Raw genomic sequence first — 26,228 nt, forward strand, 5'->3', positions numbered from 1 at the left:
GGAAGGCTCTTAAACAGCAATTGAGATACATTATCTTCATTACCCTGCATTTAAAGTCAGTTTAGTAATATAAAACTATAAAGTTCCAGTCCTAGAGCTAGCTCCCAAAGGCTTGAAGGGGGAACAAGAGGACTGTCAGGGCATTACCACTGCTCTGGGTGGCTATCATTCCCTTACTGCCAGTGAAAATCCTCTGGTGCATCACATGTTAGATGTAACTATTGAAGGTAGTGACTGGAAAGATTTTTCAAGCATTCCCTAGTAGAAAGATCAAAAGCCACTTGAGGACTCAGTGAAAACACTTTAAGTGGGGTGGATGGCCACCACAGAATTTGTCAGCCCCCTTGATTTTACACTATTTTGGCTAACTACATGTGGGTGGGGAAGAGCAGGCTTTGTCAGAGCCTTGAATGGTAGCAGTGCATTGGCACCATCAGCAGATGAGACCACATTGTTGCTCTGTGGCTGTTTGGAGCCAAATGTAGGGGCATCAGATAAATAAACTTAGGGTAGTAATGCTGTTGGTTTCTACTGTTTTATAAACATTTTCAGTCTGGTACATAGCACAGGCATTCACTTCACAAAGAATCATTTTATGAACCTTGGAGAGTTTTACCTTGGCATTTTTCTTTCTCTTACTCCAGGAGCTAAAACTGATTGGGCTTGACATACCACACTTTGCTGCTGATCTTCCCATGAATCGCTGTAAAAATCGCTACACAAATATCCTGCCATGTAAGTACAGTACATGCAGGTGACTGATAAAGTCCCTCGAATGGGAAAGACGATTTTCAATAAGAGAATGAGGGAATCAAGACAGATTTTCTGACTGATAAAAGCCTGTTCTAAAGCTTGCCCTTAGAGAGAAGCAGGAAATAGGTATTATATTGTTAGCTTTGAAGAGACATAGCTTTTGGGGGATGTTTGTCAAGACTGGAGTTTGGAGGTGGGAAACACAAGGTTGTTTCTACTACTGAGTAGTGGTACTATTTTTTTTTCCTGTGATTTTAATGAAACATAGGGGAGCCCAAAGCGATAGTAATTGGAGGATATATTTTGCAGAACCGCAGTGATGGTGCATCCATGTAGTATTTAGTGAAGCAAACATTGTTCTTTGTTGGTGAATAAGAGCATTCTTTATTTTTTTAGTAGTTTTTATTTTCAGTTTTTATAAGATACTTTTAATTTTTGGTAGTTGGAGTTGAGTGCTGTGCTTGATGGCCAAATTATTTCTCATTTCCTTTTACAGATGATTTTAGTCGTGTCCGGTTAGTCTCAATGAATGAAGAGGAGGGATCTGACTACATTAATGCCAACTATATTCCTGTGAGTAAGGACACTCTGGTCAATGTAAAGAACAGTGTCTCACACAGCAGTTAGAGCACATGAGCTGCAAACAGCACAATATCTTCTGGTAGCTCAGTTACATTATCAGCATCTCCTTCAGCTTCCAGTACTTTGCCTACAGGGAGCTGTGCTTTCCACCACCCACCAAAACAAAAGTGGGGTGTGGAGGGAGTTTTAACCGGTAGCACTCATAGTAACACTGGGTGCACTGTGAATCTTTGTGAAAATAATATTGAAGCAGTAGAAAAATGAGGAGGAAAGGTTAAGTGGTCCAGTGCTTTTTTAAGACGGCAAGGATAGCAATTAGAAACTTTTAAACCAGAAACATTTCTGAGTTTCTACTGCACCTGGAAAAAGGATGATGCCAGATACTACAACACGCAAAAAGCGTATAGCCCAGATGGTGTGTAGGAAGCACTTCTGCTTTTCATTGCTTCTAGTCTTCCCAATGTACCTCCTTCTGCCTGGCAGTGTGCAGCTGTTTACACCCAGAACACCCAGAGTTTTAGGATAACTGAAGTGAACCCAGAGCTGTAGCCAAATATTTTGACAATGGAGGTGGACTAAAACCTCATCATCTCTTTCCACTGTCCCTGCCCAAAGGTTTGCCCTTGTTTTATCACCCCCTTCTCCACTGCCCCTTTGCTGGGGCTCAGTGTGTGCAGTGTTCAGGGAGAGCAATGTGCACTGCCTTACTCTGCATGGAGAGGCAGCAGGGCACTTCAGCATCCATTTAGAAGATGACATTTCGCTTGGGGACCATATACAGATGAGCATTTCTGCACCCTTGTTGACAGAGTTGGCCCTGGCTGTGCTGGGGAGAGCTGAGTCAGGATTACGGAAAAGGGAGGAGCCCTCAAATGAGTCAGTGAAACCACTTCTCTGTCACTGTGGCATCACCCATGCATGTGCTGCTGAGTATGTTGCCTGTACTTAGCTTCTGTGTGGCAAGGGCCTGAACATAAACACTACAGTTGCATGTGTCTGAGCTTGTAGTGAATCAAGAAAGAAAAATGTTCCAGTCTTCAAAAGCATCGTTCTCAGATCAGGAAACTTCTATGACATTGGATTATGGATAATAGGATTTTATGTAGGCAGTCCTTTCTGGATTACCAAATTCTGTTTTTTGTAGTTTACAGCTGTTTGGTTTTACTTACAGCATAGTGCTGACCAAAAAATTGTCTTCACAACAAGAACAGACATATCATCTTAATGCTTGTTTGTTCCTGAAGATTGCTTCTTTACCCCCGTCCAAACACTGATACCAGTGGTGATCTGTGTCTCCATGATAATAAGGATTCGCCACTTAGGCTGGACAAATAAACAAGGTTCTGTGTAACAGAAAAACTTAGACTACACTGACTTTTAGAGATGTCTGGAGGAAACTGTTTATGGAAAGTACTCCCAAAATGTCAGTATTTTTATAATCCACATACTGTGGTGGCACAGAAAACGCTTAACTTACATAGGATCATGCTGTGTGTTGAACGCATCTTTTGCTCTTTGGAGGAATATTAAATAACTTTCTAAATACGGTTTTGCTGATGATGTCTCTTCAAATATGGTGATATCACGTGCTAAAACGTCCTTTCTGTGTATCTTTTGCATGGTCTTTATAATGGTCTTTTCTTTTTGGATATGGGAAGGAGTCTTTTACAGATAAAAGCACATTGATAATGTTAGGAGAAGAAATACATGGATATGAAGTGTCTCAGCTCAGTAAAACATAACAATTATAATCTGTTAAGGGTCTTGACTGAGCACATTTTCTATTATTTTAAACAGAGTTCTAATTAATATTTGGTTAATTTAATTACTTATGCTGTAAATACATTCATATACTTCTATTCATGGCTATCTTCCCTTTACATCAGTTCTTGAAAATCACTACAGCCACTACTTTTATAATTGTTTTTACGTCTATAACTAAACAAACACATAAATTACAAAATCTGGAAGAAGCTGAACTTTGTTTAAGGATTCTCCTTATTTTATTTTTTTAATCTTGCTTTTTCAGTTCTCAGGGCAAAGGGTTTGTAGAGTAATGGCTTCACCTCCTGTCTTTCCTTCTAATTTGTTTACAGTTTGGGAGCACCAAAAAATAGCAAAAGTTGTAATTTCAAGATACATTTTAAAAAAATCATAAAGTAGTTTATATTAGAGATCACTTTAAAAATACAAATTGAACTTGAACAAGCTAAAAAATACAAATGCCAGAGAAAAAATGGTGATCTGAAACATTAAGCATGTCAGTAAAAAGCACTTGTCTCTTTGTTTCTTAGGGTTATAATTCACCCCAAGAATACATTGCAACCCAAGGACCACTGCCAGAAACAAGAAATGATTTTTGGAAAATGGTTCTTCAACAAAAATCTCAAATTATTGTCATGCTCACTCAGTGTAATGAGAAAAGAAGGGTATGTAATGAAATCTTTTACATCTTTCTTACATCTTTCTTGAAAGAAACTACTCAAAAACATTTATTTTCTTCCGGGTGGATTTATTTGCATTGTTTTTCATGAGGAAGCATCATAACCGTGACTTGGCTATGCACTTCATTAAGTTATGGGAAGCATTTCAGGATGATTAAGGGACTGGGGCATCTTTCATTTGAGAAGAAGCTGAGGGAGCTGGGACTCTTCTCCTCGGGGAAGAAAAGGTTCAGATGGTTCTTGTTGCTGTGTGTAAATACTTGATGGGAAGGAATGGAGATGGGGGAGCCAGGCTCTTCTCAGTGGTGCCTGCTGACAGGACAAGAGGCAATGGGCACAAACTAAAGCACATGAAATTCAATTTGAACACAAGAAAATGGGTTTTTACTGCAAGGGGTGGGGTCAAACACTGTCACAGGTTGCCCAGAGAGGTTGCGGAGCCTCCCTCCTTGGAGATCTTCAAAAGCCACTTGCATGTGGTCCAGGGCAACCTGCTCTGGGTGCCCTTGCTTGAACAGGGGTTGGACCAGATGGCCTCTGGAGGTCCTTTCCAACCTCAGCCACTCTGTGTTTCCATCCTTTTAAGTTTACATAAAAATAAAATACAAGTATTAGGCTTTATTTTTTCCCTGATATCATAATAGAATAATTTGAAAGATAAGTTCTTTTTTAGCATATTCTTGTTCCCCATGTTTTGTTCCTCTTAGACGTCTTCTATGTAGAAAACAATCTATAAAGAAACTATACATTTTCATTCTTTGTTATGCTAATGCTCCCCTTCAGAAACCAGTGTATAACCATATCTGTAGTTACACAGGCGGGAAAAAAAAACAAGTTGAAAGCCATTGCAGGAAGCACCTCTTGTTGAAGCCTCAACAAAATAATTCTGTAGGCATTTCACTGCAGTTTTATTTTTGATTGTTTTGTCCTTCTTTTTTTAAACATATGGATATATATGTATTTACATATATTTCTGTTTCAGGTTAAATGTGATCATTACTGGCCTTTTACAGAAGATCCTATTGCATATGGGGATATTACTGTGGAGATGCTGTCTGAGGAGGAGCACACAGATTGGGTTTATAGGAATTTCCGAATTTGCTATGTAAGCAAAACATGTTGCATGGCCTTGCTATTGGAATGGGAGCTATGTTGGTCCAGACTTTTCATTAGCTTTTGTCCATTTCCAGCATTCAGTGGAAAGCACCTTAAAAAAATGATTGTGGCTTTACTGTCACTTCACACAAGCAAATGTCTCAACCACAAGATTTTCCCCTAGGTTTGTCGTCTCTGTGAACTTGTCAGAGACTGAAACAACAGTAGTACCATGGTTCTGGACATTTCTGTGGTGCAGATGGTTACTGACAATGGGCACATGTAGTTTTTTGTTTGTTTGTTTGTTTCTTTGTTTCTTTAATGTCAGGCATAACCTTATTGCTATAAGCCATTCAAAACTTGAAAAAAATGTAGAAATTGAGAATATTATTCAAAGGGGCAATTGTGCAATATTTATAGCAAAGGTTTCGTGCATGTCTCAGACAGGATCTTGAGTAAAAGGTGTCCACACAGATGGTTCTCCACTCCCTCCTGCTGCTGAAATAGAGCATTTTGCTGCTTTCATTTATTAAAGTAGAGGAAATGGAAGAGCCTTGCAGCCTATCACAATCAGACAAGTATCCTGTGCAGCTGCTACAATAAAGCATGTGAGAATACAGCAAGGAATTGGCATAAAACACGATGGGATCAACTCAGAGGTTGGGCTGTTGGTATCTACTGAAAATAATGATCAGAGTGCAGTTTGCTGTTCAGGTAAACTGTCCTTTACCAAAACCAGGGCAGCTACTTCAGAGGCTTTTGTACTCATCTCATTTTTAATAACCTTTCCCTAATCACCTGCTGTTGTCTGTGACTGGAGAGGGATTACTAGAATAGGGGTATTTAGTCTGACCCAGAATGGTAAAACTAAAGGCATTGCTTGCTTGCCATGGGCTTTTGTCATGAGACCCTCCCCTCCACACACTTTCAGTCTCCAAGACAACATGTGTTGGATTGAGGATCTTATTTCACCTAATCTACTAGAGGTTTTAGCATTATAAATGCTTTTGTTAATAATGGGTATTTTTTTAAGGAATTTCCTTTGCCATCTGGAAATGGTGATGTTGGGAGGTGATTTTTTCTTCCGTTTCAGTGACGTTTTTCTTTGAAACTTCAGAAGAAAAATTCTCATGAATCCAGTATTAACTGTTTGCCAACAGTGTTATTCTTTGTCCATGGCAGAAGAAGAAAGAGAGAGGAAATGGAGTAGAAAGAGGAAGAAAGCCTAAACTTGAAAAGTGCAACAGTGCTTGATTTAAAAGGAAAACAAAACAAAACAACCATTAGGAAAGAGAAGGAAAAAATAGTAATCCCACACAGAAACACGAGTTCATGCCTGATCTCCACTTTCCCCACTTTTTAAATCAAATATCATGTAAATACACATGTAAATGATAAGGTGGCAACCTTTTTGGTGGACTTTACTTTCTTAGGCTGTATTTGGATTTAAAAAAGCAACACAACAATAAAACCTCAGTCTGACTGAGCGTGACTGCACTGTTAAAACTCCTGTGAACATGCTGCCGTTGTGCTTTTCCCATTAGGCTGATGAGGTGCAAGACGTGATGCATTTTAACTACACTGCCTGGCCAGACCACGGTGTCCCCACAACCAATGCCGCTGAAAGCATCCTGCAGTTCGTGCAGATGGTCAGGCAGAAATCAGCAAAGAGCAAAGGCCCCATGATCATACACTGCAGGTAACACTTCAAGGCAAAGGAGAGCTGAAGGAGATACCTGGTCAGATGGGCTGGGGAACCACTGGGAGGTTCTGGGGTTCTGTTCATCTCTTAGGTAAACCAAGGATGGTTTCCCGTGTTTTTAAGGGTAAAGGATTAGTCCCCTGCTTTGATTGTGGCAGGTCTGGGATTTCAGCCTGCACCCAGAGGTGCAGCTCTTCTGTCCAGAGGTGGGTCAGCTCTGGGGCTGTTACAAACAAATTGCTTTGCACAGCACAGCAGGCAATCCTGGTGTACAGCAGCTTGGAGTTGGCCCCTGCTTTCTCATTTCCATGCCTTTGCAGTATGGATGGTGTAGTGTGTCTGAGAACATCATCCTCCTTCTCCTCCTCCTCTTCCTCTGATTGCTCAGCTTTCGGAGAATTCAGAATGTGACATGAAGAGTATTATCCTGTGCTAGTAATAATCCCAGTATCCCATGATACCAGTTACATGTGCTTTTTTCCTTTTTTTTTGGAGGGATATTGTTTATACGCTGACAGACTTATCTCTTGGGCATCATCTGGCCTTCTATTAATGCACTCGCTCCCTGGGCCCCGCCAGGGTAGCTGCCGTGCTAGTAGTGATATCATACCAGATTGCTTCCTGACACAGCTCTCCCCACTGATTTCAAACCTCTTTGTGGCTTCTGGTGCAAGAGCCACTCACGATAGATTTTCAGAGAGACGTAAATAACCAGGTTGCAACGGATGAGTATGTATATGTTATGGTGACATGCTCCAGAAGGAAGTCGAGGCTTGATGAGGTCCGTGTCTGCCAGCCTTGCATCATCCACCTCATAGGCAGCGTTTGCATTGCTGCACAATGTGTCAGCACCCTCCAGCGTGATCTTTCCTGTTACTGGTCAGCACTCTGTTCCTTGCGACACACTTTCAAGTGCTCCTTTCCAGAAAACAGTCTTGTAGAGTAATGTCTTCTCAAGTTCCCAGAAATGGCACCTGGTCTTCGACCAGAATGCAGAACAACATGGGCATCTGTAAAAGCATCAAGTCATGCAGCCCTCCCCGACAACCTAATAGAGAAATTCATAGGGGATATTGTTTTGGGAGTCCTAGTATCAAGAAGGGTGCTAGGAAGTCAGGGAAGAGATTTGAATGTAGGGCTGTGAAATTAAACTCTTTGTAATACTTAATTGTTCTGGGAAGGAATAGGAGAAAGCATTAGAGAGCTGGAAAACAACCAGCTCCTTTTTTATCTTCTTTTTAATATTCTTTTTAATCAGGATGCTCATACCAGCAGAGAGAGAGAGTTTTTTAGACAATATTTTAGCATATACTGTACTTAGACTACACAGATTAAAAGTAGCAATGTTCTGAAATAAGTGGAAGGGGTGGAGAAAGAACGTGTTGATAAACTCCTACAGCAATTGTTCTGAAGCATTAAAGAATGCACAAAACTGACATTTTTAGAACTTTTCCTCTTGTTATTTATGAATATATCAATTAATGAATCTGTCAAATAAGTAGATCAAAAAATCTGTTGTATTCCATTTGATATATTGATATTTTTTAAACAAGCACAGGAAGAAAAAAAAAAAAGACAACAAAAAAAACAAACCTGTTGCAACTTTATTGCAAATACTTCCAAGTCTTTTCTGAAAAATACAGCAAAACAGAAGAAACAACTTCTCTTAAGACACATGCTTCTCTCCTTAGTAGTAGAAACTCTGTTGGGACTCTATAAAATTGTACAAAACCTCTGAAACCACACCCATCATGAAATCAGACTTCAGTGTTACACATGAATTCACAATGCAAAGAAATATTTACACATTAGAAGCTATAAATCAACTCATTATGTGTTTGTTTTTCCAGTTGCTAAGCATCCCTGTACGAAAATGAAGATTTTTCAGCCAAGTGGTTGCCATCTATTTCTGTCATGCTCCCAAGGCAGAATTCCTGGAGCAAAGCCTCCTCTGGATGGTTTGTCCTTTGAGGATGAACACCAGTAGTGCAGTGCCTTTGCAAAGTCTCTAGTTCCCTGTACAGAGAGCTGTGGCATGGAATCATGCATTTCCTACCACAAATGCCTCCACAGCAGAACAGGGCTCTCTGCACTTATGGCTGCAGCTTCTGTAGTGTGGGATTTCTCATAACTTTGAAGGGAGCAGTGAAAAGTGGGATGAGCAGCCAGTTAAGGGCAGATGAGTGTGTGCATGTGCTTGTGAAAGAGATGAAGAGGAGTATATGAAGGTGAAATAATTGCAGAGCCATCCATCCCATACATTCTGCTTAAACAATGCATGAAGGCTTGCATGGCATTATATCCCCCAAATTAACCAACTTGTCTGACCTCAGATTAGCTACATCTGAGGTGCAGGACACCTGCTTTTCACACTACCACTGATTTTCCTGTGTCCACACCTGAAAAACCTAAATGTTGTTCTTGTCTGTGTGTTTTGCAGTGCTGGAGTGGGACGAACAGGAACTTTCATAGCCCTGGACCGACTCTTACAGCACATCCGTGACCATGAGTTTGTAGATATATTGGGCCTGGTGTCTGACATGAGGTCCTACAGGATGTCCATGGTGCAGACAGAGGTAGGATGCCCACTCAGTTCACTTCAATGTGGATGTATCATGAGACCTGTCTCATGCTCCTCTGCAGCATGCTTGTGTCCAGTGACTGGTGTTCCCCCTGAACACCTGGCAAAACAGCTATGAGTAGAGACATTTAAGTTTTCATCTTCGTTGTAATATTGTCATGTTATTAATCTGCTGCATAGGTGATAGTCTGATAATAGATCTTCAATGTCACTGATGTCTTCCAGAGGGGATGGGCTGTTCTCACCTGAGAAATGGACGCGTAAAAATCCATTAGAGGAGATTAGCATTTGAAATTTTCAAACCATTTTGAAAAGTGTTGGACTTGCTGAAGGGATTAATTACTTATGAAGTGATACCAGTATTGGACAGCCATTCACAACTTTGAAAAGGGTATCATATGGTCAAGCATATGAAATAAGTTACATGATGGCAATACAAATACCCAAAGTGGAAGAGACAAAAGAACTCTAAGAGAGTCTGCCAGACACCCCCTCTCCCTGCCCCTGTATCTACTGGGTATTTCTTTTTCTCTTCTTGAGGAAAATGTCTGAATAGTCTTATTAGAATATTTGTATGGAAAAATATACAGAAACTCTTTTTCCAAAGCAGAAATTTTTATGCATCTGAAATGTTCCTGTTTCCTCTACTAATGATGGAAAGATTTCATGCACATTGTACTCTTCACTGGTTAGACACAGTGCAAACTGGCAAACCCCACATAGCTGGAAGCACCACCAATACTATTAGCAGCCTGAGTCTGGCAGATAATCTGTTGCCAAGGATTGCTTATCCCAGAGCAAAGCAGAGAAGATTTAGCAGGGATGGGAGAGGAAAAGGAAAACCTGCAGGACACCAGCTACTGCCTAGAAATGAATAAGGTCATTCTCAGGCCATTCTGGATCATTCCCATCAACCTGCCACTTTTTGTCACAATCCCCTAAATTAATCCAAAGGCACATCCTTATGTAAACACCAGAAAGCAAATCTTGGTGCTTTATTTCAGCTGCAGCTTCATTACCGCTCCAGAGGTGATGTGACTTTTTTCTTTTTAATGTACAAACTCATTGTCTGCCTGGGGCTGATGTCAGGGACTCAGTTTTGGTGGTTGCTGAGCTTCTGCTGCTACAGGCAGTGGCTTGTGCATCTTCTTACTGCCTGCTGCTGCCCGTCTTCTCACTGCCAAATGTGCAAACCCACATGTACAAATCATACCTCTTTTATGCACACACACACGCGCGGTGAGAAGGCTTTTCTAACGCTCTTGCAAATTAGATCAGGATGAAAATGTTCCATGAACAGGTGCTAATATTCAGGATTAGATACCCGGGGCAGGATCAGACCTACATAGTCTGTCCATATTGGAGAGAGCAAGACCTACATCCTAAACTTGGTCAGCAAAGCTTGCTGTAATATATACAGGTGGCGGGGGGGGGGGGGAGGGGGGGAGGGAATATCCCTTCTCATGGGCATGTAGTGCCTGTCTGCAGTGGCCAGCTGTGGCCTGGGGTTTAGTTTTTGGGTTAGTGCAGCAGGGGGGGCCACAGCCCCGCCAAGCCTTGTGCAGAGGTCAGTAGGCGGCAATGACACTCAGGCACTGGAAGGATCGCCTTACAAAACCTGAAGGCACACACAGCTCACCTGGGTTCATGTTTCCTCACATGCTGGAAACTTGGCTGTGTCTGACAGAGAAGTTTTTAAAAAATGGCAGAAGCCCAAAAAGGGAGTTAGAGTAGAAAACACCCTGAATTGAAACCAGTCACTCCGAGTTAATGGGAGTGAGGAAATCCAGGCATTTCTGTGGTCCAGGACATGTTTCAAGCTCATCCTGATACCTGCTGCGATCAGCAGACCACTGGGGACAGGGACTGAAATCTAGACTCAGGTTTTGGAGCTTGAAACTGCCTCTGTCTCGGTAAAACTGTTTTTGCTTGAGAGCTACTCGCTCTCCGTGCTTGGTCAACATCCAGGATTACTGGAGGATTCATCAGGGTTTGCTTTCTCTGCTTGGAATAAACTCAAATGATGACTGAGATTTAAATTTGAAATGCAGTGTTTGTCTGTATGATGATGTAATTCAGAAAAAGCAAACCATAACCAAAATTGAAGATATTCTTTTTGCATGGAAAACCTGTCCACAAATATAATGGTACCTGTGATTTACTCAACTTGCTTTCAGAGTCATTTGCACAGTGGGTGATAACTCCCAAAATAATTAAGTGCTCTGTGTGCAAAATCAGATTTTAGCATTTTACTGGTAAAGAAGTCAAGCATTAGGGAACATGGAGATCTTCAAAATATTTCAGGTGTATGTGTGGCATGGATGTAATTTGTTGTACATAAAGCATTTGGTTACTTTTCTGGGAATTAATTCATTTTCAGGCAATGTAATTATGCACTTCCTAAAGGCCATATAGAGCCTGCAAGCTGAAGACCTGAGACCATGTAGTGTCAGTTACATCTCTACCATGAAAAGACATCAAGTGCTGGGTTACTGCATGCCACAGGTCCCTGTAGTCGATTGCCCCTCTCTAACTGGTCAGCACCACAGCACCAACATTCCTTGTCCTGCAAAACTGCCACCACGGACTGTGTCAGAGACTGTGACAGTGAAGAGCTTAATTTCAGATTTAAATGGGAAAGATAAGTCGCACACACAGCAGTGCCATTGCTCAGGAGGAAGCATGTGACTTGCACTGTGGCTGTCGTCTGTACAGCTGGCATGTGCTTGCACAGCCCCCTCGTAGCACTGATTAATTCACACTCTGCAGTCAAAAGGGGAACTGTGAATGATAGCAACTATTGTTTCTACACGCAAGTAAGATTTCCAGTAAACCACGTTATAAATAAGGCATTATCAATATCGGCCATCATTACACACATTGTTAGTAAGTAATTACAATGCTAGGGCAAATTTTGATGCTCAGGTAGATTTTGGTACTTCCACTACTCCTATGTGCAACAGCAAAGGGCTATTATTTGGGGAGCAGACTAGTCACTGTACATTGTGACGGGATGAGGAGGGAGCAACAGAGAAGATGTGCAAACTGTTACTATGACCTATTGAGCTGTTTCACTGTTCAGGCTTTTGTCAGGCTTTCTCAGTTGTGAAAATGCCCATTCATATGTTTCTTTCTTCCAGGAACAATACATTTTTATTCACCAGTGTGTGCAATTGATGTGGCAAAAGAAGAAGCAGCAGTTCTGCATCAGCGATGTCATATATGAGAACGTCAGCAAATCCTAGTTTGGAGTTACAGGTGGTAAGTCAGGCAAGCCTAGCCTTGTGCTATGCTCACGGCTTAGCATCACAGCTGCCTGGTAGCAACCAGTGTCATGGGGGCTTGCTCCTCACACTGCAGGAGCTTTGCTTGGGGTTTGGAGCTTTCTGAGCTTCATCCTCCTCAGAGGTGATATTGTGAGACAGTGCAAGCAAAAGTCCTTCAGCCTCTTGCATTAAATAAGCCTCCATGCTTCCCATGGCAGTGTAAAGGTTTGTTGGCTTACTTGTTCAAAGAGTAAGAGTGTCATGACATCCTGAGTTACTGTCTAATCTATGCATTCCCACTAGTTGTCCTACCACATGTTGCAAAGTGTAAAGGATTCAGGCAGAGGGAAGTTATTTTTTTGCATCGGTCATTCTCATGTCACTCCCCAGCTGCCAGGCTACCAAGGCCAGCAGAGGGTTTGGGCTGGGCTGTTAATACAGCTGGCCTGTCAACAGCTTCTCGAAGAACGAGATAGTAGCCCAAAAGCTTTGACAAGAACCTCTGGGGAATCAAGGAACAGGAGGCCTCTCAAACTGGTACCACCATTAGCCAACATCATGCTGATCCAAACAGCCCCAGTTACTCACTAAGTGCGTGAAGCTAGCCCAGTCCCCAGGTCAGCATAAAGCACATCACCGTGAACTACCAGGCCATGGTTTGTTGCCTTCTGTCTACAAAGCTCATGCAAGCAAACACATTTCCTTGCACAGTGGGGACAAGCTGTGAGGAGGTGAGTCACTGATGCTTGAGCAGCTGAGCTTTAGTTCATTAGGTGGCAGTAATAAACCAGCCATAACCCTAACATTTGCTTTGAGGTGGAGCAGGAAACTGCACGCTTTTAACATAAACTGGCTTCTCAAGTAGCTGGTGGAAAGCCATGTTACAGGCTCCAACACTAGCCATCTCCACTGGGTTTCTGAGGTGTTGCACACTTCATTCCCGTGCCCATAAAATGAACCATGACTTTGCACATGCCTCACTTTTCCCTATGTCTATATAATATACTGTCTAAACTGAGCCCCAGAACCTAATTGCTCATATGGGTGAGCTGTTGCAAGGATGTCTGGCAGAAATGAATGCTAAGATCCTTATTTATTTCCTTATCTAACGCATTCTGTCTGTGCTGTGCTGTTCCAGGTGAGACCATGAAGCACACCCATCTTCCCTTGCTTCCAATTTTTTTCTTTTGATGGCTCAAACTGCCAGCCATTCTTCCACGAGAGACCACTGCCTTGCAGTATGCGGACAATGAAAGAAAGAAACTTTAACTTTCAGAAGCACTGGGGAGACAAAGCCTTAACGAGCCTGCGGTGTCTTTTGAACTGTTTAATTTCTGGACATTTTTTTTAAATACTGGACCAAATTCAACCGAACAACATGAAGGAAAAGACACTATAATATGTGCATAAAATATGCATAGATTGTTCCAGAGCATTTGTTATGTTTGGTACTATCAGTTATTTTTTTTTCTGTGCAGGTTGGGCTTAAGGTTAAAGTAAGTGCAATATTTTTTTAGTGGTTTAATGAAGAGCTTTCTTCATGTGTCACTGGTCTGTGCTAATGTCTATAGGAGAGCAGGCATTGTTAGTATCTAATAATACCTCATTAGTGAATAGCGAGGCATGAACATACATGAAGAAATCTGGAGATTGTGAAGAGAAAAGGGGGGACGGGGGTGCTGGGTACCTAGATTGGGCTGTTTCCTACAGCCCTGACGTTCTATGCTTAGGGCCTGGGGAGACACAAGACCTAAGGAATGGATGGACCATCAGAAATCCAAACCACAGAGCCAAAAGCTGAAGCAGGCAGCCAACACTGAGGAACTGTGTCATTTTGGTTTGTGACAGCGCAACTACTAATTAAGCAGAGGGATTGCTCTTTTCACCAAACTTTTCAGTAATGCCATTAATCAGGATGTTTTTTAATCAAGGTGCAGCTGAATTTTAAGCTGGGATATCTTAGACTCCATTACTATAGCATTTAACTGTCTGAGCAGTCTATGGTGCCTATGCCCCTCATTTGTTTATTATTTTTAATAAGTATTAAACCTGTGTAAAAATGTGAAGCTGATTCAGGTTGGGAAAAAAAAAAAAGTGCTTTAATGGATGTAACTATTTCTCCGGGCTCAGAATTCACGGTGTTACACAAACAGTTGTTTTGGCATGTGAAGGGATGGTTATCGTTTTATTGCTACGAGGCTGCCAAAGTGTCAGCATGAATTCCTGCAGGGACGTCGGGTCAGGGTGAGGGGCTCTTTTCTTTTTTGCTGTCAGTTTCAGTTCTAGTCAGAATAATTAGCTATATATTTTTTTGTCTTTGTATAATTCCGGTACATCATTGTGTATTGTGACATGGATGCTGTCAGAATGGATGTTTGATAGCATTTTGTAGCCTGTTGCTTTGTGTCACCTCATTGGAAGTTAGCAGCAATGGTAAATCAATGTAAACAAAACGAACTGAAAGTAAACACACTGGATTGCTTACCTGTGAAGAAGTCACTGTCAGCAAAGCAGCAAGTGCACCCCCATGTACTTCTTTCCTTTTTTTTTTTTTTTTTTTTTTTACTCCACAGCTTGCTATCACCTGTCAGTGTACCAGGGTGTAGTTAGTTTTAGTTTAGTAGCTCAGCCACTTCCAGGAGCCTGATAACATCCTTCGAATGACATCCAATTTATTCTGATTATTTCAAAGAATTATTCCTCCAGCTGGTAAACAGGTATATATTCTTTTAACATCTACTCCATCACAGTAATGGTTATAATGGAAAACCATTTAAACTGTCCCACATATGCTATGCAAAACTGCGTAGACAACATAACCCTCAAATAAACCAGGTCCTTTTGAAGGGTATTGAAAGAAACAGGACTCTACCATTAATTATTAAATGGGTATGAGATGAATTTCCCTCTTACTTCTCTTTCTATGCATCTAATACCACTTTCAGAGTTTCCATTGAGCCCTGTCCTAAAGCAGAGCTGCCATATCTCTAAATAGGAAGCACAGAGATGGATGTGAATGGGCAGAGAGCCCTGTCTTCGGGGGGGGGCAGACTGCTAACAAGAAAGGCTTCATTAATGAAGCCTTTAAATGCACTTTAAAGTGCATTAAATTTCACAAATGCACTTCAGCTGAAGGGCCTGCCATGTTATTAAGAATGGCAAAGATTTGCCCAGCCTAATTTGAAGAGAAGCCAGCATTATAAAAGAGCACAGGACAATTCAGACCTTGCCTTCATTTTTTTGTTTGTTTATATTTCACAGTGCCACTGCATGTTTACTTAGAAAATGTGTTCACCCCCTCTAGATAACTTCTAGCAAGGGAAAAAAAAAAATCTTACTTTCTCATCTACTGCCTCTCTCCTGCTGTCCCTTGTCCACTGGTTCTACATTTATTATGGATTACAGCCCAGAGAAGCCATGTTGTTTTTAAAACACTGATGCACACACAAAATACCACAGCGTGAGCTGTCTGTAAGAGATCCTTGGCTGACCATATCAGGGTACAAGGTTGCTGCAAAGATGCCAAAAATCACAATGCTGCAAGCTATGCAGCCTGAATAGCCTGGTTTTATGTTTTTGAATGCATGTAAAAAAAATGCTCCAATTACATGGTAACAGGTGTATATTTTTCCTCTAATAGCTACTTCATCACAGAATCAGTTCTTATCAAAAACAACCAAACAAACCAAACTTCCTTCAGAAAAAAAAAAATCCTTTCCTTCCCTGTGTATTACTCAACTCTGCACACATGGATGTGTTGGGATAGCAGTGGAAACCACCTCTCCTGGCATTCCTCAAAACACAAGCAATAGGAGTGTCTGGGAGACAGTGTGGCTCAGAAGCAGCATGCAGAGCCTGTTAGCATGACTCGATACACAGCCACTTGTCCTGGTCAATGAAAGCCAGACCAAAAGAAGTTTGGAGTCATCCTGCATGTTGATGTGGTTTTGAATATCTGTCAAAACAAACCTTTTTTATTTTTTTATAATGAATTTCTTGAATTACGGGAACAGAACAACTCTGCTGATACTATATATGATCTATATCAATAGCTGTTGCATTTATAGCAGCTACAGACTCAAAGATAGGTTGGGAGGGCTGGGAGCTTTCACTGTTGTGGCAGGCAACAGTGGTGACTAAGCAGTTTCCCTGTTTTCTTTCATCTCCTGTTATTTTAATCTACAAATGTTAGCAAGAAATAGAAGCGCAAACTAATATCCTGATACTGGTTTTTGGTCTGGATGTCGGGGAATAAGTGAAAGTTCAAAGTTGCAACCTAAGCATGTAATCACAGGGAGACTAAAGAAAGATACTGAAGAGACAAAAAGAGTTTAAAAGGCACTTATTAGCTAGAAGTTAACATAGCAGCAGTAAAAAAATCAACATGTTTCAAAATAGTTAAACATGGAACACAAAGCATTCTTGCAAAATTCCTCAGGTTTGCACTTCATGTACGTAACTCCACTGCTTGTGGCAAAGCTGGGAGGCTGAGCACAGACACATTCTTTCAATTATGCTTGATGTGCCTGACTCACTCCTCACACTGGGCTGCTTGTTTTGTGTTTTAAACATTGCACAGACTTCACGGGTGAGAAAATGATCATAGACAGACTGGGTTCCTACAAAATGGTGGCTTGGCCAGGAGCATATCCATTCATAATCATGTGTCCTTTATTCATGAGATGCAGCTCAGGAAAACAAGTGCAATATACCTGCTGGAACAAGGTATTCAGGCTGTATCTTGGTCATCTGTATGTCCTAAAAAAAAACAACCTGAAAACTCAAAATGCATTCACATACTATTTAAAATAATAATAATAACAACAACAACAATAATTCTGCTTGTTACAAGTTTCTTAATCTACATCATACCAGTTATCATGAGTATCTGTTCCCCAACACTGCCAGGGATGCTTTTTATTTCCCAAACACTGGTGAATACACTTAAAGTCACAGGAAGTTCAGCACATTTCAGAGTACCATATCATTTTGGATGCCTACTTTCACATAAAACATTGATTTCTGCACAAACAACATTGTGGAAGTCTACACATTTTTTCTGGGCTCCAAGTAACACCAATCTTTCCATAACACAATGCTTTGGGGTAATAAAAGGGTGTAGAAAAATGTCACTCATAAATCAAAGTTTGAGGAAAGCACTGTTTAGCATTTGAATTAATAGATGGTAAGCAACTTTGTCTGTCCACATGTCAACATTGGTTAGACATGTTCTTTATTAATCAAATGTGAGGTTTCACAGTCTTTTTCTTTCCTCATGCTGTCTCAGGGGAGGAAGCAGACTAAAGGACTGGGAAGAAGTAACTTGCTGATGTTACACAGTATGCGCTTAGAAAGCATAGAACTGCTGAGTGAGCATAGGCTGCTGAAACTCTCCCTCCACCCAGTTAAAAAAGCAGCCTTGAAGACAGCAAAATATGCAGCAATTCTTATGTTAGCAAATGGGATTCCTCTTTTTTCACATGTTGTCAGGCACTTAAAAAAATATATATGTTTTGTTTCCTTCTCAAAGGTATTTTTTCACACATTGCATCTTTCTAAAATATTAGTGTTAAAAACAACAAACAAACAAACAACTCACTGCTCAAATCCTACGGAAAACATTTGGAATGAAACACTGCATTTGACCATTGTTGATCATTCTCATTTAAGACATAGAATTTTGAAGAAAATGTTTTATTTTCATTTGGTTAACCCTAAATCAAATCTCCTTTTGCTTTCTCGTAACTGCCAACAGCTGCAAATCGAAAAGCTGCATAGTGGAGGTACGAAGCTCCCTACAGTGCTTTAAACCATCAAAGAAAACCCAACAGAAAGGGGAATATCTGCCTTAATGGCACAGTTTTCATAGTCTGTTACACAGAAATCATGCAGTCTAATTTAGTGTAAAATACAACCATGAGCTGTAGTGGTATTACTATAATAGTAATAATAATAAAGCAACAACAAAAACTGCAAAAAGTCAAACAAAAAACAGGGGAAAAATATTGTCCTCATCCCTAAAGTATGTGGAACGGATTTCTTGTTAACCTGCTGAGTATCTCCAAAGATGTCTCTGAGCATACTGCCCGCATTCAGATTCCAAAAAAAAAAAAAAAGAAAAGAAAAGAAAAACACACACACACACACACACACACACAAAACAACAACAACAAAAAACAGCTGCAAAATTACCTCTTTCCTCTCAGAGATGATAATATGGGTGCTTCTTCCAAGACCTCTGTGTACCAAACTCCAGAATGTCTAGAGTCTCAGATCTGGTGCCCCCTTTGGGCAAAAGCAACCATATGTTGAATGCAAGAATAAACTTGCAGACAATATGAATATTGGCTTTATATTTTGGTAACTAACAAGGACTGAGAGGTACGAATAACCACCACTATGGCTTTTATAGTATCAGATGTACTTTGCATGTGAAAACAGAGTGACCCTAATTTTTAAGTGCAACTTTCAAAGATCTTTTTAAAAGTTTCTTACTCCTGTACTTGCAAGTAATGGAAGAACTTTTGTAAGAATAGTTTCAGATTTTCCTTTATATGGTTAGTCAGAGGGCTGTACTATACAGCGAACATGCTTCAAGCTAGGTATGGACACTGGTATATATGGACACTAGGTATATACATAAGGTGCAGAAAAGACAATTTTAAACTTGGCTGAGAGAACGGTTCCTATCTTTCGAGGACTGGCCTTAAGTTTTAATAATAGGACAGGCATCGAGACAGACAATTTTCTCCCCTAAAGCTATGTGTATAGGTTGAATGGTTGTAGTTATGCATGTTGTCCAGTTCAAATGTCTCCTGCAGGAAGAATGCAATTGGGAATTGCCATTTCTTTAACTGGGTAAAAAAGTCAAATTCTTGGCAATTGCTATGGGGTTTGGAATCTTCAGTTAGGCAATCTTCACTTCCTGACCCATTTCTGGGTAAAGACCACATTTCAATGAGAGGCGTAGCATCGATGTACTTTCAACAGGTGTAAAGAATATATGTAGAATGTAATACTATAGACAGACACATAACCAACACACAACAATATTTGTAAGGACATTTACAATAAATGGCACTAAACACCTTTATTAAGATTTTAATTTCTTTTATGAAAAAATGAATAGGATTCTTTTTTTCCTTCTATGAAAACGAGCAAACTAATGGCAAAAATCAAGAACGCTTTCTTATTTCAATACCATCTTTGTAGCCATAAAGATACAACTATTTGACAAACAAGAAATACTGTTTATTGCAGACTAAGCTGATTCATGTGAAAAAGGCACTATGTAACTTAATCAAACCAGATAATCAAATTTGTCTAAATTAAGTGATATTATATATTATATATAATACATATATTATATATAAAATCACAAAACCATGTGAAGTAACAGAATATTTTTGTGAAAAAAAAATCATTGCATCTTCAAAAATAATATTTGCTGAAAAGGATGTTTTCTTTTCTCCCACTTTTGCCTCCAGGAATCCAATTTTCCAAAACATTAAATTTATAATGGAACAATAGCTTTTTACATATGGAAAACTGACATCTGGGATCAACACACAAAGTCTAGATTAAACACTGTTCTTTTAACAGGTTAAGTTACAAACAAAAAATGCAAGTATATTAAAAAAAAAAAAAGTAATTCAAATTGTTTCATGGCTACCAACAGCAGATCTGTCCCCCTCTTTGAGCTGAATTGTATTACTATTTTCTGTTCATTCCTTCTTGTGCAATATTATGGTTCATTATGAGTGAAGTATAGATAAAATCAAAGTACAGAGTATTATTTTGCTATAAACACCCTCATTAGTAATAAAACATCTTGGGAGTGATGCAAGAAAGATTCAGTCTATGCTGGGCTGCTGTTCATTCCCTAAATGTTTCCTCTTCGATTGCTGGCAACAACGACTTAACTAAACATCCTGCAGCTGAATGCATGACAAGAAAGACTGAGCCAAAAAGACAGAGTTGCAAAGCTGGCAATGGAATTCAGAATTGTATTATTACTGAAGGGTTGATATGCTTTTTATTGCTATCTCAGCTTTCCTAGGATGGATCAAAAACAAAGCCACATTCCAGTGTATCTGTCAAGGAATGGTTAAAGCCAAGGCCCATCTTTGGGTGTAAGTGACTCAAATCCTAATAGTTTCACCTGTCAGGAACTTCCGTTGGATTTCTCAGCTGTTAATTTTTAATGATGGGAAGCCAGCAGCAGGTTCTTCTGGGGAGACTACTGTAAGTTTTCTCTATGGTGGCTAGTTAGGATTACACTGTATTAAGACATTCCCCTTCACTGCTTCCTAAAGCAAAGCTGGATGGTATAATGCTATGGACAATGGAATTAAAGAAAAGAGGAAAGACTTTTAGTGACTGCTTCCTTCATCAAAGGACTCCACACCTGAATCTGAGGCAGCTGCACTGATTTTTTCTTGTCTTCTTCTCATAATTTCTTGCAGTTCTGAACTACCACTGTTAGCCTGTAAACAAATGAAAAAACAGTTAATTTGAGTTTTTACACAGGATGAGGTTCTACTTACAGGATTTTATTAATGTTTGAACAAGTTAAACACACCTTGCAGCTCTAAAACAAAAACACACTATGAATCTGGTTAAATAACATTGGGAATATGAAAGGATTTACACTATTCTTTAATGTGGACCACAAAAGAGCCTGCAGACTGTTAAAAGTGCCAGCTTGACTTTTAACACTGCTGAGCATTTTTACTTCTCATGCTAGCCCCCATATGTCGGATATTTAAGCGGTGAAATATAGCATCAGTAAATACAAAGTTAAAGTCCAACAGGTTTGCTAGGATTCCACCCTTGAGTACTTAAAAATCAGGACAATCATATTTAGAAATTAAAGCACATAAACTCATGGGGTTTTAGATTTATGTCAACAAAAAATTCATGCATGCACATGGGTTTGCACAGCCACGGCCTAAGTAAGGATTCGAATACTTAATCTAAGTAACCCAAATTACACAATGCTCCATCATGGATTTGCTGTGAAGAGATGCACAGTCTTCAAACTCAGAACAGAGCAATAAGAACTGAATCATATTAGTGCATTAGCAACAGTATTACCTGAGAACAATACTGTGGCTTTAATTCACATTTAGAGTGAAATAAAAAAGAAAAAGGTTCTTCTGAGCTACTGGCAAACAGATTTCTTTGTCAATGTAAATGAAGTTATTAACAAGGCTAGGACACATCCACTAGAGCAGAACTTTCCAAAGCACGCATGACTTTGAATAAGGCAAGAAGATTATAAAGCAAGATAACAGCTAGTGTTATTTGCCTGTAACATGACCTTCCAAGCTTCAAAGCTAGGTTCCAAAATATCCTCTCAATAAGGAAGCAGAAACTGTTTTTGAAATATGTAAAACAAGTTTCAAGACAGTTATGGGGAAAAAATCCTTCCATTGATTCTTCAGCTTCTTCAAAATCCTTCATTTCTTAAAATTTATCTCATGACATTAAGTTTAATTTAGATTTATCCTGTTAGATCCATTACAATGCATTATCTGATACTATTACCTGGCAGACAGGTTGAGCATCTACAGGGAGAGGGGCTTGTCCTAGCTAAATTACTATTGCTCTCTCCCCTTCTCCCTGGGTGGAAGGACAAAGCAAAGGGCGTATAACTGACTCCTTGAAGGTGAGAGGGCACTGTATTTGTCTTAATTCATCTTGTTCTTGCCCATTTGGTTTCAGATACAGAGCAGTAGTCACCCATTACTGAAATCATGCATAAAAAATGTTAGCAAATACCTGGCAACGTGCTTTATCAAAGGTCATAAAGAAACATATTTTCTGCGAAGGACTGAGCAGCCAAGGCTGAAACAGTTTACCTTCCTGATACCATCAGTAACAGCATGACTGATGGGCTTGAAATGCTGCTCAACTAAACAAATTGCAGTATGTCATGTGGCCCAACACAACAGGCACATCCTGCTGAGACAAGGTATAACATAGCTAAGTAGCCTAGGGCTGCTTTGGAGAATACAGTTTTTGGAACAGACTGCTAGACCTTGGCTTCTGATCTACCCAACTTAGTCCCTAACCAGATCATGAGGTATCAGTAAGCCCCATCATTCAATCCCACTTCTACCTCTGTGTTTTTCCTTTTACCTAGGTGCCCAAGAGAATAAGCTCTATTTCCAGGCAATTTGATACACATACTAGATAAACTATTTTGAAGTGTGGCCATGCTTTCCACTGATGGAATAGGAAAATAACAGTAATGTAGACCTGAACTTTTTGTCATGTCTAGAGATGACAAAGGTGGTGTTCAGGATATTCTATCTCTATGCTTATCTTCTGATTAATGTTTTTCAACACCAGAACTTGAAATGCTTAACAAAGGTTGAGGAAATGCACACAAAAAAAATCATAATAACTTTACAATGAAAAAGTAAATCCCTACAGCTGACTAGCCAACTTGCTAAAATGCCTTATATGTTGCATAAAAAGTGAACTGAAACTCTCTGGAGCAACCTCAGTTCCTCAGAGGGGTAATCTGATCAGTACAACGTGTGGTGCATCCTATCTTTCATCTTCCTGAGATGCTGCTGCTACCACCACCATATCTTCTGACAGGAAAGAAGTGTTTGTCCCTGGCTATGGCCAGCTCTCTGCCATCTGACATGCTGTTCTTGCATAGAGTTTTCTTTCTGCTTTTGCTTGGCCAGGCCTAGAAAGCTATTAAACGCCAAATACCTTCCCCATATTCACAGTCTGTTCCTTGGTCATGTTTATACAGGTACAACACAAAGCTTCGTATGATGTTTTATACTCTGTTTTGATTCAGGATTGAATGGAGTTACCATGAAAATAAAGTTTTTTTAAAAAAAAAAAAAAAAAGAAGTAGTAATGGTACCTATTCATTTTTTTTCCTCAAAAAGGTAAAATTACTAAATTCCAGTAATGATTAGAACTGGAACTCCAATTTTAAAATATTAAATTCTTCTGCCTGAGGCAGAAGAATATAAAAAATAATATGAATAACAAATAAAAAAAAAATGCAGCTGCATAAAGGTGAAGATCTGTTTATCAGTATTGGGGAATGCAGACCCAAATCCGAGAGGCAGGGATTGTATGAATTGAGATGGTATGAATCGAGAAGCATTTGTGGAAGATCCTAGGTAGAAATAACAAGCAAAGACAAGGCAGGGAGTTCTGTAACACTAGACAATGCATGGGTTTGTTCTGACTCCAGCTGTTACTGTTATTTATACTTAGCACCCAGGTCATTTACAGAAATATGATTACAGTAGCACAAGTGATTACAGTAGAAAGGATGTCAGAGCTACAAAACTTCATGTAAAGTTGTCACTTCTAGGACAAGTTGTCACTTGTAGGACAATTGCTTTGGTCAAGCCCATAACCTAGTAACTACTTATAAAAAGCATTCAGTTATGCTTGATTGTACAACAGGTACAACAGGTATGCGTGCACTTAAATACTTCTGTAATTAGAAACATTTCTAGTTTGAGCAGTAAAACACAACCTTATTTGGAAGACACAAGCTCACGTATGCTGTGTAGCATAGACATTTTGGCAATGACTGATGGTACTCATTCCTATAGATTCTCTTAAACATGGATAGCCTTCGTGAAACCTGTGACATGAAATACTGCATAGACAAAAAGGAAGATGTGTGTTCACGTTCTGTGCAATGCAGCACACAAGCTAAAGCAATCAGGAATTGCTTCAGTTCTGAATTCATCAGTTAAACCTCAAACAGTTGAAGCAGAAGTAAGGATTTGCGCTACATTTTCACTAACAAAACCCAACAACCTTGCTTAACTCTCAGGACCTGTTTATTAACACGTGTAGAGCATTTATTAGACATGTTTCAACTCCTCAGTTTCCTGCAAAGTAAGCCTATCTGGGGCAAGCAGAGAAACAGCACAGAGGAAAAAAGGATAGACCTCTACAATCCTGTGGATCTCTGGTTTTCAACTTGACTTCCACCAGAAAGGTGAGGAGTGCTTTCTTAGATATGGAAACTGAAACCCAAATACACGCCTAGCATAATCATGAAGTTAGCTTTACACCCTACTAGGACATCAGTCAGGTCCTCTGGCAGGGCACATTGTTCTTAAAAGGAAATGCTCTTTCAGGTGCCATGTTAAAGCTCGTATTTCTTTTATCTCCTCCAACAAGTCAGCATCTCTGAAGTATATAGATTACATTTCTCTTTTAATGACATTCTGAAACACGTTTGTAAGAATCATTCTATTTAAGAAAAACGAAAATAATCCCTACTTTAAAGTTTTAAACCATAACATATTTACTTATGATGATATGGGTATAAAATTGTTTTAAAGCTATTTTAATAAGCAATTTCTTGTTTCCATCTCAGTAAACAAGGCCTTCTTTATGAAACTGAAGATTGCTGACATTCCAGAAAAGTTTAAGAATACACATATATCTTCACTAGGAAGTGATGGATTGCATTGGACTGTAGTGACATACTCTTAAGAGTAAAAGTGAAAAATTTCTCCACTCCTCTCACAGGAAAAAAGGGTTTGAAGAAAAGGAATAACGCAAGTTTAACAGTGTTAGAAAGCAATTCTCTCTATTCTACACTAATCAGTAAATCATAAGATATGCATAATTTTAAATGTATTTTTAAAAATAGGCCTGGCAGTTAAATCTTCAAATCAACCAAGTTAGTCCTAGTTTTGTGAGGGAATAAAGGGATATTTTAATCTTTTTTTCATGATTTTCTTTTAAACAGAATGTGAAGATTATAGCTTCTTTGTGGGCTAGTCTCAACTCTAGATATTATCTAGTCCATTTCTCCATTTACCACAGCAAGATTAAAATAAAAAATTCTCGTATTTTCCTGATTTTCAATTGATAAGCTTTCTCCCTAGCACAAATATCAAAGATTTTAAGGAGTGTAAGGAACAATACCACTGCAATTAAAGAAAATTGTTGCAGAGCAATGAATACAGAAGCACCGTGTATTTGTCTATGGCTCAGTAATTCTGCTATCACAGTATCAAATGCATTTTGCTACTCTTAGGATCCACCAATAAAGATTCCCCGGCTTTTGACCTGAAAGACCATGAGATTCAACAGCGTACTCTCACTCTGTCACTTTCACACAACTAATAAATCAAATCTCCTCTATGCAGATAGTGCAAAACTGACACATCACCACCAAAAGTACCTGGAGAACCTGTTTGTCCATGTACTGGGCTGAGCAAGAAGCAGAAAGAAAGGCATTTCATGCTCTCCTCTTGTTTTCCCTAAAGTCCCTTTTGGCTCACCTGTCTTTTTGCAGCTGTAGGGAGCCTGACTATAACACTCAACCTCTTTTGCTGGAATACCACTGTACACTTTTTCTAACACTTTGTGGAATCTTTAAGAAGAGGGCAGAGGTTCCACCTGGTCTTTTTGAGGAATGCTGTTTCAATGCGTTTATACCAAATAACCCAGGTAAAAAAATGTGTATCAATGTGATGGGAACAGCATGAAGAGCTATTTACTTCTTTACATACAAAAAAAGGTTACTCAAATCCTATTTCTCAGACATCAGCAAGCCAGTGTTAGGCTAGTAAGAAGCGTTATACATACCTCCAAAGCAGACTTTTGTACCGTAATTTGGCTGTAGACTCTAGACCCTTCTGGGCAAACAGTCTTCAGTTCGTCTTTATTGAGGGAGAAAAGCTGTGCACCCGTCAGCACACCAAGGCTGTTAACAGTCCTGAGGTCACAAGAAGGAGCAAGCAAGAAATAAGCAGAAATACAATGGGCTAAAGGGAAGAAGGTGGTTCTCT

At 39.7% G+C, this 26,228-nt stretch overlaps 2 protein-coding genes across 4 annotated transcripts in view; one reads left to right on the forward strand and one right to left on the reverse strand.

Annotated features, from left to right (window-relative positions):
• Nucleotides 1–14,911, forward strand: part of PTPRO (protein tyrosine phosphatase receptor type O) — a gene marked incomplete at its 5' end in the record, with an annotated part of 88,563 nt that extends 73,652 nt beyond the window's left edge. The window contains 8 exons of the mRNA XM_032184864.1: nt 645–735; nt 1,250–1,326; nt 3,630–3,764; nt 4,762–4,884; nt 6,419–6,573; nt 9,017–9,152; nt 12,298–12,418; nt 13,562–14,911. Coding sequence (XP_032040755.1) covers nt 645–735; nt 1,250–1,326; nt 3,630–3,764; nt 4,762–4,884; nt 6,419–6,573; nt 9,017–9,152; nt 12,298–12,402 — 822 coding nt within the window. The remainder of the gene's footprint in view (nt 1–644; nt 736–1,249; nt 1,327–3,629; nt 3,765–4,761; nt 4,885–6,418; nt 6,574–9,016; nt 9,153–12,297; nt 12,419–13,561) is intronic.
• A 4,939-nt stretch (nt 14,912–19,850) lies between these two features.
• The window catches only part of EPS8 (epidermal growth factor receptor pathway substrate 8), a 132,084-nt gene continuing 125,706 nt past the window's right edge, over nt 19,851–26,228 (reverse strand). For all 3 annotated transcript variants that reach the window (XM_032191330.1, XM_032191338.1, XM_032191321.1), the window contains exons 20-21: nt 26,026–26,155; nt 19,851–20,909 (exon numbers count right to left, since the gene is read on the reverse strand). In XM_032191330.1, coding sequence (XP_032047221.1) covers nt 20,796–20,909; nt 26,026–26,155 — 244 coding nt within the window. In that variant the 3' untranslated portion in view covers nt 19,851–20,795. The remainder of the gene's footprint in view (nt 20,910–26,025; nt 26,156–26,228) is intronic.

This window comes from Aythya fuligula, chromosome 1 (assembly GCF_009819795.1).
Source record: "Aythya fuligula isolate bAytFul2 chromosome 1, bAytFul2.pri, whole genome shotgun sequence".
In the NCBI taxonomy this organism is placed as follows: Eukaryota; Metazoa; Chordata; class Aves; order Anseriformes; family Anatidae; genus Aythya; species Aythya fuligula.